Source organism: Triturus cristatus, chromosome 10, assembly GCF_964204655.1.
Source record: "Triturus cristatus chromosome 10, aTriCri1.1, whole genome shotgun sequence".
Taxonomy (NCBI): domain Eukaryota; kingdom Metazoa; phylum Chordata; class Amphibia; order Caudata; family Salamandridae; genus Triturus; species Triturus cristatus.
The window spans coordinates 157,892,656-157,908,373 of record NC_140593.1 but is presented as its reverse complement, the minus strand read 5'-3'; the positions used below and the strand labels follow the sequence as shown (position 1 = coordinate 157,908,373).

At 41.3% G+C, this 15,718-nt stretch overlaps 1 protein-coding gene across 1 annotated transcript in view; it reads left to right on the top strand.

The window, feature by feature from the left end:
• LOC146789130 (ras-related GTP-binding protein A) overlaps positions 1 to 15,718 on the top strand; it is a 150,972-nt gene that overhangs the window by 94,877 nt on the left and 40,377 nt on the right. Inside the window, exons 8-9 of the mRNA XM_085630703.1 lie at positions 964 to 1,055; positions 8,548 to 8,663. Of these exons, the coding sequence (XP_085486829.1) occupies positions 964 to 1,055; positions 8,548 to 8,663 (208 nt within the window). The remainder of the gene's footprint in view (positions 1 to 963; positions 1,056 to 8,547; positions 8,664 to 15,718) is intronic.

Genomic DNA, 15,718 nt, shown 5'->3' with positions numbered 1-15,718 from the left:
TGAAACGGTCACTTTTTTTGTGACGGCACTACATATGTAGTCCTATAAAGTGCTACAGAGGGATGTGTCCATATTAGCCAGGAACCTTCCGAGGGGCTCATTTTGTGTAGAACATCATGGGGTTGAAAATAGTCATGCATATTTGATTTTAAGTAAGTGTTTGTATAGTTCCAATTAGATGTACATGTTCTTTTGAGAGGAATAAGGTGAGCTATTTGAGGACTATGTCAGACATGCCCATTTGTGTGAGAAACGTATTGGGCATACATTTGTTGGTAATGGGGTTGAAGTCTGATGAGAGTTTGAGTTTATTTAATGTAAATTGGATTCAATCTTATTCCTGTGGTGGGTTGTATGTCCTGGTCACAGGAGAGTCTGTGGCTACTGGCCATTTCTTTGGTAAGTAATTTCTGTTTGACACTGGTGTCCTAGGGCTTTGAATATTGTAGTCCGGCTCTAAAGTTCCATGCAATCATGTTTAGTGCTCTTCGTCCAATAGGGAGCAAGCGAGAAAGGTTACGGTGCAGTCTAAGTGAACTAATTAGGGACTCGTATATAGTCCAGTACAATGTCCAGCAAGGTATGCAGTTTTTAGGTCATATTTAACATATGGCTTTTCTTAAGCAATAAAATTGATGATCAGAAAAGCAGACCAAAAGGTCCTAGCATCTCTTTAGTCGTGGATTGAACCCTCTAGTGAACATTGAGACATATGGCCTACCTGAACTGTAGAGAATTACAGAACACAAGCCGCTTTCTCACTGCAATGCCCAGGGGCATAGTATTGTGTTATGGTATATTAAAATAATCTTGTAGCAGTTGACTAACCGACATGGGCATGTGTCCCAGGTCAGTGCAGGGTACGTATAGCACAGAGATCAGGTTACTTCGAAAGTGGCATCAACATGTTTCAATAGATATCAAACCATGCCTTGACCAGTGTTTCATTTTGCTTTTTTCTAGGTAATTTCTCATTATCAGTGTAAAGAACAGCGGGATATCCACAGATTTGAAAAAATCAGCAACATTATTAAACAGTTCAAGCTAAGCTGCAGGTGAGAGTTCATGCTTAACATTTGTTGTTTAGAATGTTTGAGAACCAATTGGTTTTAAGTCTTTTCTTCTAACTGATTGAGCCAAAACTTGTATATGAAATTGATATATAATGTTTTTAGAGTAATGCGCTGGCTAAGCCATCATTTCCTAATATTTATTTTAAGGCTAATCAAAATAGAAGATGCGATTTCCAACTGCAGCAACTTGATTGATGTTAGGATAGGTGAAGCTGTTACGGAGCATTGAAAGTATGTTTATCTCTATACGCATTGTGCTTTTTCGTTCAGATTATTTTTATTTCATAGAAAAGATCCAGCGTGATTGAATCAAAATAAAACCAGCAAAAAATGACCTGATAATTTAGGCCGATTTGAGAGCTTCCAGCCGAGATGGTCTCTTATTTTGTAGCCAGCTTCCTTTTCCCCTTGCAAAGCTCTGGCTTTATGCCATGGTTGGCTGTTGGACCAGGACTTTTCTCCTTAGTTCCTGGGACATTTCCAGGAATAGTTCTGTGCATTTGCAGTTCTGTTGTAGTAGGTAGGGCAAAGCTGCAGCTGTGTTTTTTCTGTCACTGTCTTTAAAGTCCTGTGAAGTTTGGTCATGCTGCTGCCTGATTTTCTGGTCTTTCCAGACCGCACCTTCCTGCTGGAGGTATGGAATCCTTTGCTGCTCTGATGCAAGAAATGTGGATACTGTTTTTCAGTTTGATTGCCTCAATGGTAGATCTAGACTAACATTGTACGTAGTTTGTTTCTGCCTATGGGTCTCTTTGTTTCTGGCTGTTTTGTCCCCAGTCTTACCTGGTTGTGTCTATATGAACTAAGCTCATCTCCATCCCTGCATATTAAAGGACGATGGAGGAGGGTGAGCAGCTGCAGGCACACCAATACAACCATTCAAAGGTTTCTACCACAGAACAGAACCAAAGTTTGACTTGACTGGTATTAAGGGTAGTCTTGTGGTTGAGAGACTAGAGGAGGTGTTTGGTTGTTAAACCGGTCTGCTGCCTTTAACACTTTTGGCTCATAAGCTGCAAGTGGTCTATATGGACAAGATGGCTAGAGTTACCAGTATAATAGATGGGTCTAAATAACTGAAGACCCAATGGATCTGCCCTTTCAGTGTACCAGTTAGCCATTTTGTTAGGGAAGTAGAAGCTACAATTCCAGACTATACTGGCTGTCTGAAAAGAGAACCTTTTAGAGGTGCTGCCTTTTGGCTAGGTTCGTGCTACAGAAATACTATATGCATACATACAAGTACAAACCAGCCCCCTCGCTGTCAGGCTCTCCATCCCTGTCCTCCTTCTCAACCTTACTTTCTCGCCGTGCCTCCCCCCAAGCCCTCAAGCTGGTCTGGAGTTCACCCTTCTTTGCACCTTGGGGACAAAACACCCCCTCTCGCTCACAAAACTCTCTGAGTTGGGCCACAGTATAAGTTTCCACATCCTCTAGTACAAACTCCATTTTGCCCACTCAGGATAGAAGACAGTTGCTTACAGAAGCTATGCAGGGGGGTACCTTTTGTAATACCTCCTCCCACCAACAGAAGTAAATTTGGAAAAAACAAAACTCAAAATTAGGAAGTCCGCTTGGAGAAAACTCCCGGTGTAGGCCTATGGACTACCCACAGTTATTGTCGAGTAGACGCAAGCACAGCTCTATCCCACCACTGAACACCAATTTTATGTTGGAAACCGGGCAACCGGGTTAGCAGTCACCAGGTTCCCAGCACAATGGTGAAATTATGAAAGAAAGTAGTTTGTCTTTATCTTATTTTTCTCTTAGTTGCAGGTTTCAAACATACATACAATACCATAAGACTTTTCTTGAAAATAGCAGGTCAAATAAATAATACCACAGTGGGGTTTCAATAAATAGGATCAGATCATAAATAAACACGGAATAAATATAGGTGCAATAAATACAGATGGCAAATAAATACAGTCAGGAATAAATACAGTGGAAGTCAATAAATAAAGCACCTTCAATAACTTAAATAACACAATCAATGACAATTACAGTTCACAACCCTTTCACGAGGTAGTTTGGTTTCACTTTGCCCAAGTACAGCTTGTGGTCATTTGGATGACATGGGGGGTGTCCCACCTATATTGGTCAAGGCTGGGCCTGAACTGAGGTAGAATAAGGGTAACCTAAGGATCTGGCTCTCCCAAAATACACAACCCCACACAGAGGTCACTGCACCAGTCTCAGTTCACCCCTGGCACTCCCAGGCTGGTTCTAACACCCCTCTAGCCCCTAGAATGGTCTTTTAGGGCTCCACGGGGCCTCAGACGCCCCCTCTACCACTTACTGCCCTTTTCACGATGATCGGCTCCGCTCGGCGCCGGGTCGACGTCGCTGTTCGACTCCGGTTCGGTGTCGCTGGGCGGCCTCGGTTCGGTGTCGCTGGGCGGCCTCGGTTCGGTGTCGCTGGGCGGCCTCGGTTCGATGTCGCTGGGCGGCCTCGGTTCGATGTCGCTGGGCGGCCTCGGCTCGATGTCGCTGGGCTGCTCCGGCTCGATGTCGCCTTCCGGCGTCGCAGGGTCACGGCCTCCCTGCTTCCGGGTGTCTCCGGAGTGCGACCTCCACTCCCGACCTCCGGCGCGCTTCACCTCAGATTCCGGCGTCTCCGAAGTGCGATCTCCATTCCCGACCTCCGGCGCGCTTCACCTCGATCTCCGGCGACTCCGGAGTGCGATCTCCACTCCCGACCTCCGGCGCGCTTCACCTCGACCTCAGGTGACTCCTTACTCGACCTCCGATGCCTCTCCACGACCTCCGTCGGCGCCCTCTCTCGACCTCTGACGGCTCCGGGTACGACGTCTGCTTTCTGTCAGCGCCGCTTCTCCACCTCAGGCCTCAGGTCTCCAGGCTTCTCGACGTCAGGACTCCAGGAGGACACCGCTAAACAGGTCAGGAGCTTGCTGGTCTTCTTCTTTAAGGCCTCTTCACAATATGTAGGTCCTTAAGATGGTTTTTCTGGTCTTGGTCCCACACAGGGCTCTAGGCTGGGCTTGGTCAGTAGGGACTAGCATCAAGGGTGGGTTTCTGGACCCCACTCCAAGCACTGGTTTCCACCCCTGCTGCCTTACTCCGACCTCCTTCTGAACTGGTCCTCTCTCCTCTCTAGTCAGATGCCAACTGCCACTCTGAGATGGCCTCTCACCATTCTAAACTGCCTCCCACTGTCACAGGGTTCTAGAATGTTCTGGAAACCTCCAGTGAGTTCTGGTGATGTCACAGGTGACAATAGGTGGCCACCATTTTGTGTCTCAGGCCCTCAGACAGAAGTTCCAGGGGTAGGGAAAATGGCTCCCTGACCCTGCATCAACACTAAAAAGTCTGGTGGTTCCCAAAAAGGAAAAATTATAACAGGGTTTGAGGCAAAAGTGGGACAAAATAAATAATGATGAGGAGGGACCACCCAAAGGGCTGACAGGTCTAACAGTGCCCCAAGCAACACTGAATGTCCTGCTTCCTTGGAGATGAGGCAGTTGGAATGGACCCCCTCAAATAATGATGAGCCAGGGACTATGGTTAGACCACGAACTATTCATGAATAATAAGCAGAGCTGGAAAATTATAAAATCCTTAAATTTTCATTCTGAATGTTCCAGTACTGACTGCCCTTATTCAGACCACAGTGGTTTCAAAGCTCGGGAGTGTCTTGTACTTAAAGGTTTCAGGTGAGGTTACACTTTGTAGCGAAAGCAACAGTTTTGCACAATCCAATACTGGATGTTTGCGGCCTACCTGAATTCCAAACTTTGTAGACTAAGATTGTACTTTCATTATCTCAGCTTCTTTGTTTTCAACTTGGTCAACTTGTGTACTCCTGCGTACCTAGCAAACAAAATCAAAATGTATGGCGGGCTATTAAACACACACAGCTGTAATATTGTCAGGCCCTAAACTAAGTTCTGGAAATTAAATTCCATTTTGACCAACATCGAGCAGTTTCCCCACTCCTTCACTCCCACACCTCTTAAAGCAGTACTTTCTGAAGAGCTTCCACAAGCCGCCTTTTTTAGTAGTCTCCTTCTCTTCTGTTCAATTCTTCCTAATCTCCTCTCTTTTTGTGCCCTTATTCTTTCAATCCCAGTTTTGTACCCACACTTAATCTCTGAATAGTGTTCATGCTTCCAGTGCTTTGTGGATCGAGTTTTTTATGGCCCCTTGCAAAAGCCTGCACTTGTCTGAGACGCCAAGACCTTGCTTTGTCTGCCTACTGAAGGTGCAGAGCCAAACAGAGCATTTTGCAGACTCCATGTGACTCTCCTGAGAAATGGCACATCTTCAGTTGTTTCCCAAAGCAACCAACTCACTCCCTTTTTAATTATTATTTTTTTTTTAAAGGCCCTAGTTAAAGAGATTATACAAAAAGAGCTGTTGTGGATATGAACACGAGACGTTTGGAAGTACCTACCTGGGAATCAAACTAGCTATTTATCTTCGATTAAAGTGCAACTTGTCCAGTCAAAAGGTGAATGTTCCACATACTTGCCTGGTGAGATCAGTTATTTATAAGCCAACGCATTCAATTATTACTAAGCTATGTTGACTGTTATTAAGTTTATCATTGGAGTTTATCTCGTTCCATGCTTGAACAGTGTCACTTCCTCTTATGAGGACTCTTGGCGACCAAGAAACAATGTTTGTTTGCAAAGTTTCCAAACCACAGCCCGTAATCAAAATGCCTCTTCTTTTTCAATAGATAGATGACTCAAATGAATTATAACCCAGGGGCAATGTGTAACCCAACAGTCTTTTTAAAAAAAAATTTTTATTAGGTTTTTGGGAATGTTTGCCTTTAAATCTAACTCCTTTTACCAAAACAAATTATATGCTGGTTTTTCCTTTTATGTTAAACTAAAGAGTTATTAGTTTTGCTTCCTTACTCATTTATTCATCCACAAGCATAGTGTAATTTTTCTACTTGGGTGGAAAGGAAAAGACCCTGGCAAACGTGAAAATGTATGCGTTTTCAAATTTTCAAATTCCCTGTAATTTTATTCAAATCCCTTAAGTTTTTCCCTGTTGTGCGTATCGATGGATTAACTCTTAGCACTTTTGCACATCTACATATGTGCACAGTAATTTATACTTGTACCAAGTTCAAGACCAAAACTTCAAACTTGCATATTCTGGAAAATTAGACTGTTGAAGCTATGTACTCTATACAAGTTTCCGAAACTGCCAAAGAGGTATCCTATGCCAAATCCAGATGAAAGTTGTTTAATATCCACCTGAAATAAATTGGTGAAGCCGGGGTTGCTTACAATGCCTAAAATGGCCTCGGTCATTTCAGCAAAAAGATCAATGAAAACAATTACAACTATGCCAGCAGTGAAAATCAGCATCCCCATAAAAATCATGCATACCACAAACTGCCATCATTACACAGACACACACCCACAACCACCCTTCTCCCCTCCTGAGCTTGGGTCAGAATTTTTGAAAGTGAACACATACTGTCTCAAAATATGTTAAGAAATTTGTGTCTGCAAACTCTTATCACGGATTTTAAATTTGATGATGAGTTTGTCTGTCAAATGTACCATGACACACACAACCCCTCTGAGCCTCTACAGCACTTTTCTGTAAAATATTTTAGTGCTCATTTTAGTGCCTAAAATAAAATGCAGTGAGTTTTGTGGAAACCCTAAGACTAGTCTTTTAATATTTAGTTTATTATTAGTATAGAATTACGAAAGCAATTAAGGACTGTCAAACTCTTAACAAGCCTCTGCCAAGTAAATTTATTAGCAACATAATTGCACAACATACTAACAGCAAAAAAGATGGCACTTCACCAATTAGGTTTTCTCCAAACGACCTCTAGTCCACTTTTAGTCAAGTTCAGATTTCGTCACAGCATTTTTTATTTTCTTCTTTACCTATTCAGTGCTCTATAAAAGGCAAGAAGAATCCAGATGTTCATTTAAGTCTTCTGGTTGAGCTGTTTTAAGTTTTATTAGGTCAACCGTCTCTGCGTTTATAAAATAATTGTTTAGCTCCTCACCTTTTGCAAACGCTGGTATTGTTGCAAGAATTTAGAATCTACCTTGGTTAATATTGTGTTTCCTGACTTTAAAATGGCATGCATTCTGAGATTTCTCGTTACTTGTCCAGATGTTGCTCTTGTGCTCACGCCATCCGGGCTATACCCTTCTTTCAGCCTTGCAAACATAGTCCACTCCACAGGGTCCAAGGTATATGCAATGTTTGGAGTGACACCTTGAAATGTTATTTAATTTTTTTTTTTATACCAATATAGGGATGGTAACCACTCTCAGATTTTATAGTAGTTACTCTTTGTAAATTGAGAAATGAAAAGGTATCCAATTTCATTGCCAATAAAATACTCTCTTTCACACTTTCATCATTGATCTATTGCCATTAGCACAGATATAAGATTGCTAGACTTTTGAAAGCTAATATAGGCCAATTGTTTAATAGAATTTTCAGATCACGACCCATTTCAATCTTCAATTATTTTAGAACAAACCTCCTTAATGCATAAGCTGTGTGTAGAATATTTCAGTACAAATACTTATCTTTCACTTTCTCAGTATGACACTTTTTGCTTAAATCTACTGTAACTCTTTCCCAGCAGACAGGGATGGTCCTTGTATGCTACTTTGCTCAGTCATTTTTGGGGCTGTGTGGAGCCACCTTTTGGTGTGTGAGCACTGCTGTGAAGTTGTACAGATCTAGTATGGCTCCTAGGAAATATCTAAAAAGTGAGTAATCTGCACTTAGTCAGTGTCCACCATAAAGAGTTTTACCTAAGTAAGGTAACTTGTTAAGGTCTGCCTAAGGTAGACAAAAAAAGGCTACATTTACAGTATTCGGTCATCATAGGCCCATTCATGTTGTCATTCAAAAACCCAGTACCATCAGAGTAATGTAAGTTTCACTATGATGCAAGAGGGAAAATTGCAGGCCCTTTGTATCGTAGTAGTCTGTCCTCTTCCCTCCACACTCCCGCTTTTGGGCCAAGATTTGAACTAGCTTTGAAGCAGGATGTTTCAAGTTAGGTTCTGCCAACAAACTTGAAGTGAAAGTGGCAATGTCATGTAAAATGATTTACCTAGAATTGGTCATGGCTAGTAAGGATGTTATGTTTATTAGAACAGGCTGTTGGGCATTATAAGTACTATGCACATTTCCAGAACTCAAATGTTTATTCAAAGATTTAGACGTAAACTGCCTTTTGTAGGGTTACGATATATGCATTTTCTAAATCTGAATAGTTGAAACATTGTGTGATACAATAACCAGTTATATTAAAGCTTTGGGTGTGCATATTTTTAATGTACAAATATTTCAAAATAATGTGTAAATATCTTCATCAGATGTTAATGGTTGTTGCCTTTAACAGTTTAGTTGCTCTTTAGTTTCTTCTCGTCATTGGTTGGGAACAAAATCCCCTTACAATCAGTCCTAATGGATTGTAATATATTTTTCATAATTTTCTCAACAGTAAACTGGCAGCTTCTTTCCAAAGCATGGAAGTGAGAAACTCAAACTTTGCTGCCTTCATTGATATCTTCACATCCAACACCTATGTCATGGTTATTATGTCGGACCCATCTATCCGTAAGTGGAAATTGGAGGTTACTTTATTGTTCTTGTTACGTCCATGTAGGTCTTCTTGCAAGGTTGTGTATTTTTTTCCCTGCCAACTTTTATCAGGAATATGCACAATCCTTCTTTTAATTCTGTTTGAATTGGTTAGGATTTTTAGATTGTAGTCTTATTGAGATGACAATCCCGAGAGTAATCCGTCAAGTGTGGGCCAAGGGGGATGAGGGGGGTGGGGGGGGGGGGGGGCTGTTCATAGGAAAATTTGAATAGCCATAACACAAAAATGGATGAACTGAATATTTGGCAGAAAGCTGGAGCTTGGTCCAAAGAATCTGCTTTTTGTGATTTGCTGTAAATCTGTTCAGTAACTTTTGAGATATGAAGGTTCAAAATATTTGCATATTTCATGCCAGAGGATCCACAGAGCCTACAAATCTCAAGATGAGAACTGATTGTCTGCCACCGCATTCCGTAAAGATGTGGCAGCAGCCATTTTAGGACTCCAGAAGTCGGTCCCTGGGCCTGTTCAAAAAAAAATAATACCAGGTACTTTCCTTGCCATCCTAGGCCTGATGGGGGTCCCACCATGGGGCTAAAACTGATTATCCCCCCCAAAAATTGGGAGGCTCTTGCCCTTTTTAAATCTGAGCCCTGCATCCTTCAGTCTCGTGAGGAAAAAAGAATCACTGTCCACTAACCAAATCCTAAATTCCTAAGAGATTCCCCACTTATTGCATCATTTCTTATCATTAAAACATGTCTGGTTGTAGCTAGTGCTGTAACTCAAGATGATGATAAATTGTTGGATCCTGAAATGCTGAGATTATTATTCCTTCCCAAAATTCAGTTGTTGACCTTTCGGTCTCCTAACATAGCTATCCGAAGGCTCAACTATTGGCTCAACCATCCCCCACAGTGTCTCAATTTAGCAATGCCATATTATCATCTTTGGCCTACTTTGTCTCAGAAATGGCACTTCCATCCTTCACATGTGATGTTCCTTATTGGCCCAAGTGAACCTATTGTTTCATCCACCCCAACCATCTTTCAGGTTGTCTCTTGCTCTGTCTGCAAATAGATAGTTCAACTTTCAGAACATATCACATTGCTAGTGGTTGACAATACCCCACTTGCTAGAGGATAGTGTTTAGAAACATTTTTGATAGATTTTCTGTTTACTATGGAAAGTTGCTGCATCCTATAGATTTGACTGTATGGATGTGGCAAAGTCTAAAGGAGGTGGTGTGAGGCGTAAATCGGTTTAACCTGCATGGTTTGCTTCTTTTACTAGGTTCTTTTAACAGCATTTAGTGTTCTGCTGGAGTGCCTGTGATTTTTGCCTGTATTTGCAAATTGGTGGAATAGGTTCAAGAGGGGTTGTCTTAATTGGCAGGCAAATGTTTTGAAGAAGTGTGCATTGTAACCGCCCGGGCCTGGGTCCTTACCTAATTTTAGCTTTTTAATGGCCATGTCTACTTCTTGGAGAGTAATAGGGCCATTGATGGAGCTCATTGCTTGATCAGATAAGGAGTTGAGTGAGATCTTGTCAAGAAATTCTTTGTCAAAATGAATAGGAATAATGGCGCCACTCAGGAGATTATCATATGGGTGTGTACACTTTGTCAAAAGTGTACACGCCCATATGATAATCTCCTGAGTGGCGCCATTATTCCTATTAATTTTGACAAAGTGTACACACCCATATGATAATCTCCTGAGTGGCGCCATTATTCCTATTCCCAACCACTACCATACAATTGTCATTTGTCTATTTAGGAGGCTGCACCAGGGTCATTATGACTACCTTTACAAGAGAGAGACAGACTAGAGACAAAGAGGCTGAGGACCTTTTTAACAACATATCATCTGATAGCACCACAAATTTGGAAGCACATGGCGGACATGCCCCGAAACAAGAGGGCCTAAGAGATAAATGTATGGCCGTTAGAAGAACTTGACAATAAAAAAAGGGAAAAAAAGTCATCAAATTGTACTCAACTGTGTTTAATTGTTGCTCACAGTATGCAATTATATCAACTGTAAAGACTGTCTACGTGTGCTGGGGATAATCTTAGTAGTATAGTATTAACATGGGTGTAGTGAACATTCGTTCCAGTAGTAATGACAATACGAGCTATAGGTCTTCAGGGAATTATCATTATGCTGTAGACCTTCAAGGGAGTGTCCTAATGCCGTAAGAGCCTAGGACAGCTGAGACCGTTGTAATATTGGTATAACAATATCATGGATTATATTAAATGGCATATATCTTCAACAGGTGTAACCCTATTAGTTAAAGGACTTCAATGCAGTATCATGCTGCCAAAACCACCTAAGACAGCGGAGTCAGATGTAACAGTAGTATAACAATAATATGGGTGTAGTGAACAGGCATTTCATCATTAGAAACAGTACTAGCTATAGGCCTTCAATGGGTTATCAACATGCTGTAGGCCCTCAAGGAAGTGTCATAGCGCCACAAGAAGTTCAGACCGTTATGATATTAGCATAGCAACACCACCAATTTGCAAACACAGGCACCCCAGCAGAAGCAATCGTAACCGTCCGACCAAAAGAAGGGAAAGACACGCTCCTCACAAAACAACCAACAACTATAGGCCGATTTCACTAATAAACCTTGACTGCAAAATATACGCCATGATATTGTCCATCCGTCTGCAAAAACATATTAGTAAACTCATCCATCCATCACAAGTTGGTTTCCTTAGGCCTAGGCTCTCTTTCGATAAACACCAGGATGTTTTGCCATGCAATTGAAAAAGCCAAACAGATCGACTCCCCTACTGTCGCTATCACCCTAGACGCCGCAAAAGCATTTGACAAAGTTGACTGCGCTTACCTGCGTGTGATACTAGAAACATTTAACTTGGGTAATCCACTGATACAGATGATCATGGCTCTATAATCATGAAACTAGGGCCAAAGTAAGAGTGGGTAGAGCAATTTCCCCCCTCTCTCTCTCAGTAAGACAAGGCACCAGGCAAAGGTTCCCTCTCTCCCCATCACTTTTCCTATTAGCTATAGAGCCGTTCCTCCAACATTTGAGGGAAAACACAGAAATTCCGGGTTTATAATTTGGCAATACTATCTTCAAAGTGGTCGCTTATGCGGATGATGTCTTGATCATCACTGGAGAGGGTGAAACTGCTATACTGCCCCTTATGAACCCAATACAGAAGTCTCAGGTTACACGCTTAATAGAGATAAAACAGAAGTCAAGCTTCCAAACTCCCTGGGCAGTAAAGATATCCTGGGAGATACAGGATTGACATGGCAACTGGGACCAATTAAGTACCTAGGACTATTATTCACCAATGACCTCATAACTGCACTACACGAGAACGAATAATCCACCTTTAAGAAAATCTCCGATCTACTGGATGGATGGTCACCAAGGTTTCTATCGTAATGGGGAAGGACAGAAACAATTAAAATGATGTTATCACCACTAATTAATTACCTCATTAGTATGCTCCTGATGACTTTCAAAAGACCTCTTAAGGAAGATTGACAAGGCCTTCACCAAGTTTGTGGCAAGGGAAAGAATCTAGGATTTTGTTGGTAAAACTCAAACAGACAAAAAAGAAAGGAGATATAGATCTCTTCAATTTTAGACATTACCAAACGGCCTTCCTGTACAAACAAGGAGAAGCATGGTTTGTTCTAAACCCACATTACCGTCCCATATGGCTGGAAGTCGAAACAAACCTAATTAAGAATATCCCTCTCCCCGCTGTCATGACCATGCACATGTCCTTCCTACAACATTCAAAATATATTATCCTAACACAAAGCAGGCGCTTCTGCGTTTAGATAAACACTCTGCTACCAAACTCAGCAATTCCAACATGACTGCAATTTGGTATAATCCCAAATTAAGAATAGATAACCTAATCTTCTGGCAAGAATGTTAAGTTCATTCAAGACTTATATAAGGACTCCTCGCCTAAACCATTTTCCGAACTACAAACTGAGAAGGATCTAACAAGCATGAACTTGTACAAATTCTTGAAACTTAAAGTCCAAATGTCTGGACACCCTATAAAATTATTTGACCCCCTCTGCCCATTAGACTGTCGCAGCTCCTCAAAAGCGGCCACGCAGTTTCCAACATATATAAACTACTCCTATCCAAACCACTTTACAGTCAACGAAAAGAAATGGGAAGCAGAGCCCAACTTCACATCTATCAAATTTAACTGGGAACGCTTACATATGACTCCCTTTAGGATCAAGGTTTCCCCCATACCCTCCCAAACTAAGTACATGATTATAAATAGAACTTACTGGACTCCAGCTAAACTACACAGGCTTAACCATATTCAATCGCCCTTATGCTGGAACTGTGAATCCCACACAGGAGACCTCCCACATATGCTATTTTATTGCCTGATCTTGCAACCGTTCTGATATAAGATTTATGAATACATAACACACACTCTACACATCAAGCCGAACACAGAATTCTCCTATATCTTGCTAGGATACTTGGACCCACAAATATGCAACGACAACGAACAAGATCTACTTGACTTAATGCTCATCTTAGCATGCAAAATAATCCTGGGCAACTGGAAGAACTTCAAACAAATCAACTTCTACCAGGAATAGCTACTTTTCCTGAGAGGTGCCGATAACACAGTCCTACAGCTCTCCTCTAAGCGTTCAAACCACAGAAAAATGTGGTTGGTCAAGGACTCCTCCTCCTTCGTTTATAAGCCTCTGTGAGGCCCCTAGAGGATCGACCTCTTCAAGACACGCACTACCCAATACATCACACTCCTCTTGAAGATCTGCCTCATATGTCTCTCTCAATGCACCCTTGGAACCTTACAGCAAGCCATTGGTTTTATTCTACTTTACTACATCATTTCGTTATTGGTACAGCAGACTTTTCATTAAGCTGTTTGAATTGAGATACTTCCATCCTGGAAGGCGAGCCACTGTGTTGAAATTAATTCTATTCAAGATATTATGGTCTTTATTATTGTCCTTATTGCCACAGGAATGTTGAACATTACATTTTGATATTACAATTCTACAGAACGACTGAGAGCTTCGCTAATACCCGCCTGCTTCATTTACAGATCATTTCACTTATTTTCTGTTTGGTACTTATGTTCCTTATGTCCATTGTCTCCTTGCCTTTGTGTTTCATTTTTCCAAACTTTCAATAAAAACTATTTGAAATAAATAAAAAAAAACAGCATGTAGTGTTTTATTTGGTTTGCTCTCTACAAATCATTGACAGGCAGTGCACTGCTGGAATCCAACAAGTTTTCTTCAGCAAGCCTTTATTATTTCCCACATATCGTGGTCCAATGATTTATTGCAGGAGCGTTGTCTTTCTGGAGCAGAATTGTTTCACAGGATCATAGCGATAGAAAAATCTCAGTAATTTTACTTATGCGGGACTGTTTTTTAAAAACAGGATATCAAAAAACGGAAAAACTACAGAGCAGCCATAAAAGTAGAGTTTTCATGAAGTAACTTTTTCAGTTTTAAACAAAGTCAAATAAACATAAAAAGCAAACTTTTTAAATTTTATTTCAGTTTCTCACCATGTTGTGTATGACACCTTAAGCAGGTGTTGTTTTTTGTCAGTAGAACTTTGCATTCTAAAACGTTTTGCTTTATTCATTTTAAATATAGGATTGAAAGTTCCAGAGTTCAAAATGCTGCTGTTCAAAAAACACAGGGTAGACTGGAAGTGTTAAATGATGTACAGTGAAATGCCGCATCACCCATGTAGATCAGTGTTTTCATACTATGTACTTCACCTTGATGATGGAAGTGCTTTGCCATTCAAGTGTTTTATAGTTCTTTATGAGGAGACAGTCATCAAATATTTCAAATAATTCCTTGTTTTTCAAGCATGCCTAACAATCCCCAGGACCATGAGTTCTAGGCAGGAGAGCTTAGGTGGGTATTTCTCCCACAGAGAAACCTTTTAATCACATGCTTGTGGCTCTGTACAATCAAGGGACTCTACTCAAATATATTAGAGTTCTCTTCTATTCTCAGGGTGTTCTCTTATATGCTGGGTAAGGCAGATGGCCAGTGCTCCTATGGTGGTGTTGACGCTTGTTACCATGATTTGTTGCTTGCATAAAATACCATAGCACTTTGCTGCAGGAAGGTCTATCTTCATAACCCTTAACCACTGGTCGTATAGAAAATTGAAACCTCACTCAAGGGCAAAGTTATATTAACTGAAGTAGCAAGGGAAATTTAAAAATGGGCACTTTGGAAAGCTTGCTGTAACTCTAACAACAAGAGTTAAAATAGCTAAAAAATCATCAGGTTTGTAAATTAAGTGACTGCTCTCAAATGAGTAAACTTACGCATTGGTTTCCATTGTCTCACCTATCGGTGTGTAGTAAGTCACTTTTCCAGTTGTGGTAATAAATGTGTGCGTTGAATCCAGAACTGCCTCTGTGCATATTGGTAGATATTAAGTCAAAGGTTAAATGTGTGCAGATACTTATGTTTTGTGTATGGACAATAAGTTAATAACAAAAGGGTTTATGATTAACTGTGAGCAGTTGTGCACACCCTTCTACTGCACACTCTCCACTGCGCACTCTCCTACGACCAGGGACACAATTGTGCACACCCTCTACTGCACATTTTCGTGTTAACACACAGTCATGCTCACCATCTACTGTTTGCTCTCCTATTACCAGGGGCATTCAGCTGTTTGTGTACTCTCCTAGGACCAGGAACACAGTCATGCTCACTCTCTACTGCGCACCATTGTATTACCAGGGACACACAGCTGTGCTCACCCTCTACTGCTCATTTTCTGAGAAATAACCAATACTCTATCTACTGTGTACTCAGGTAGGACACAGGGCATGTATTTGTGCTCACCCTCTGTTGCACACTCTTCTGTTATCAGGCACATACACTTTGTCTCTCCTTCTGCTGTACACTCTCCCATTACCAGGAATGCTCAGTCATGCTCACCCTCTACTGCTCTCTCTCTCCTAGGACTAGAGACATTCAGATATGCTCACCCTCTACTGCGCGCACTCCTATTACCA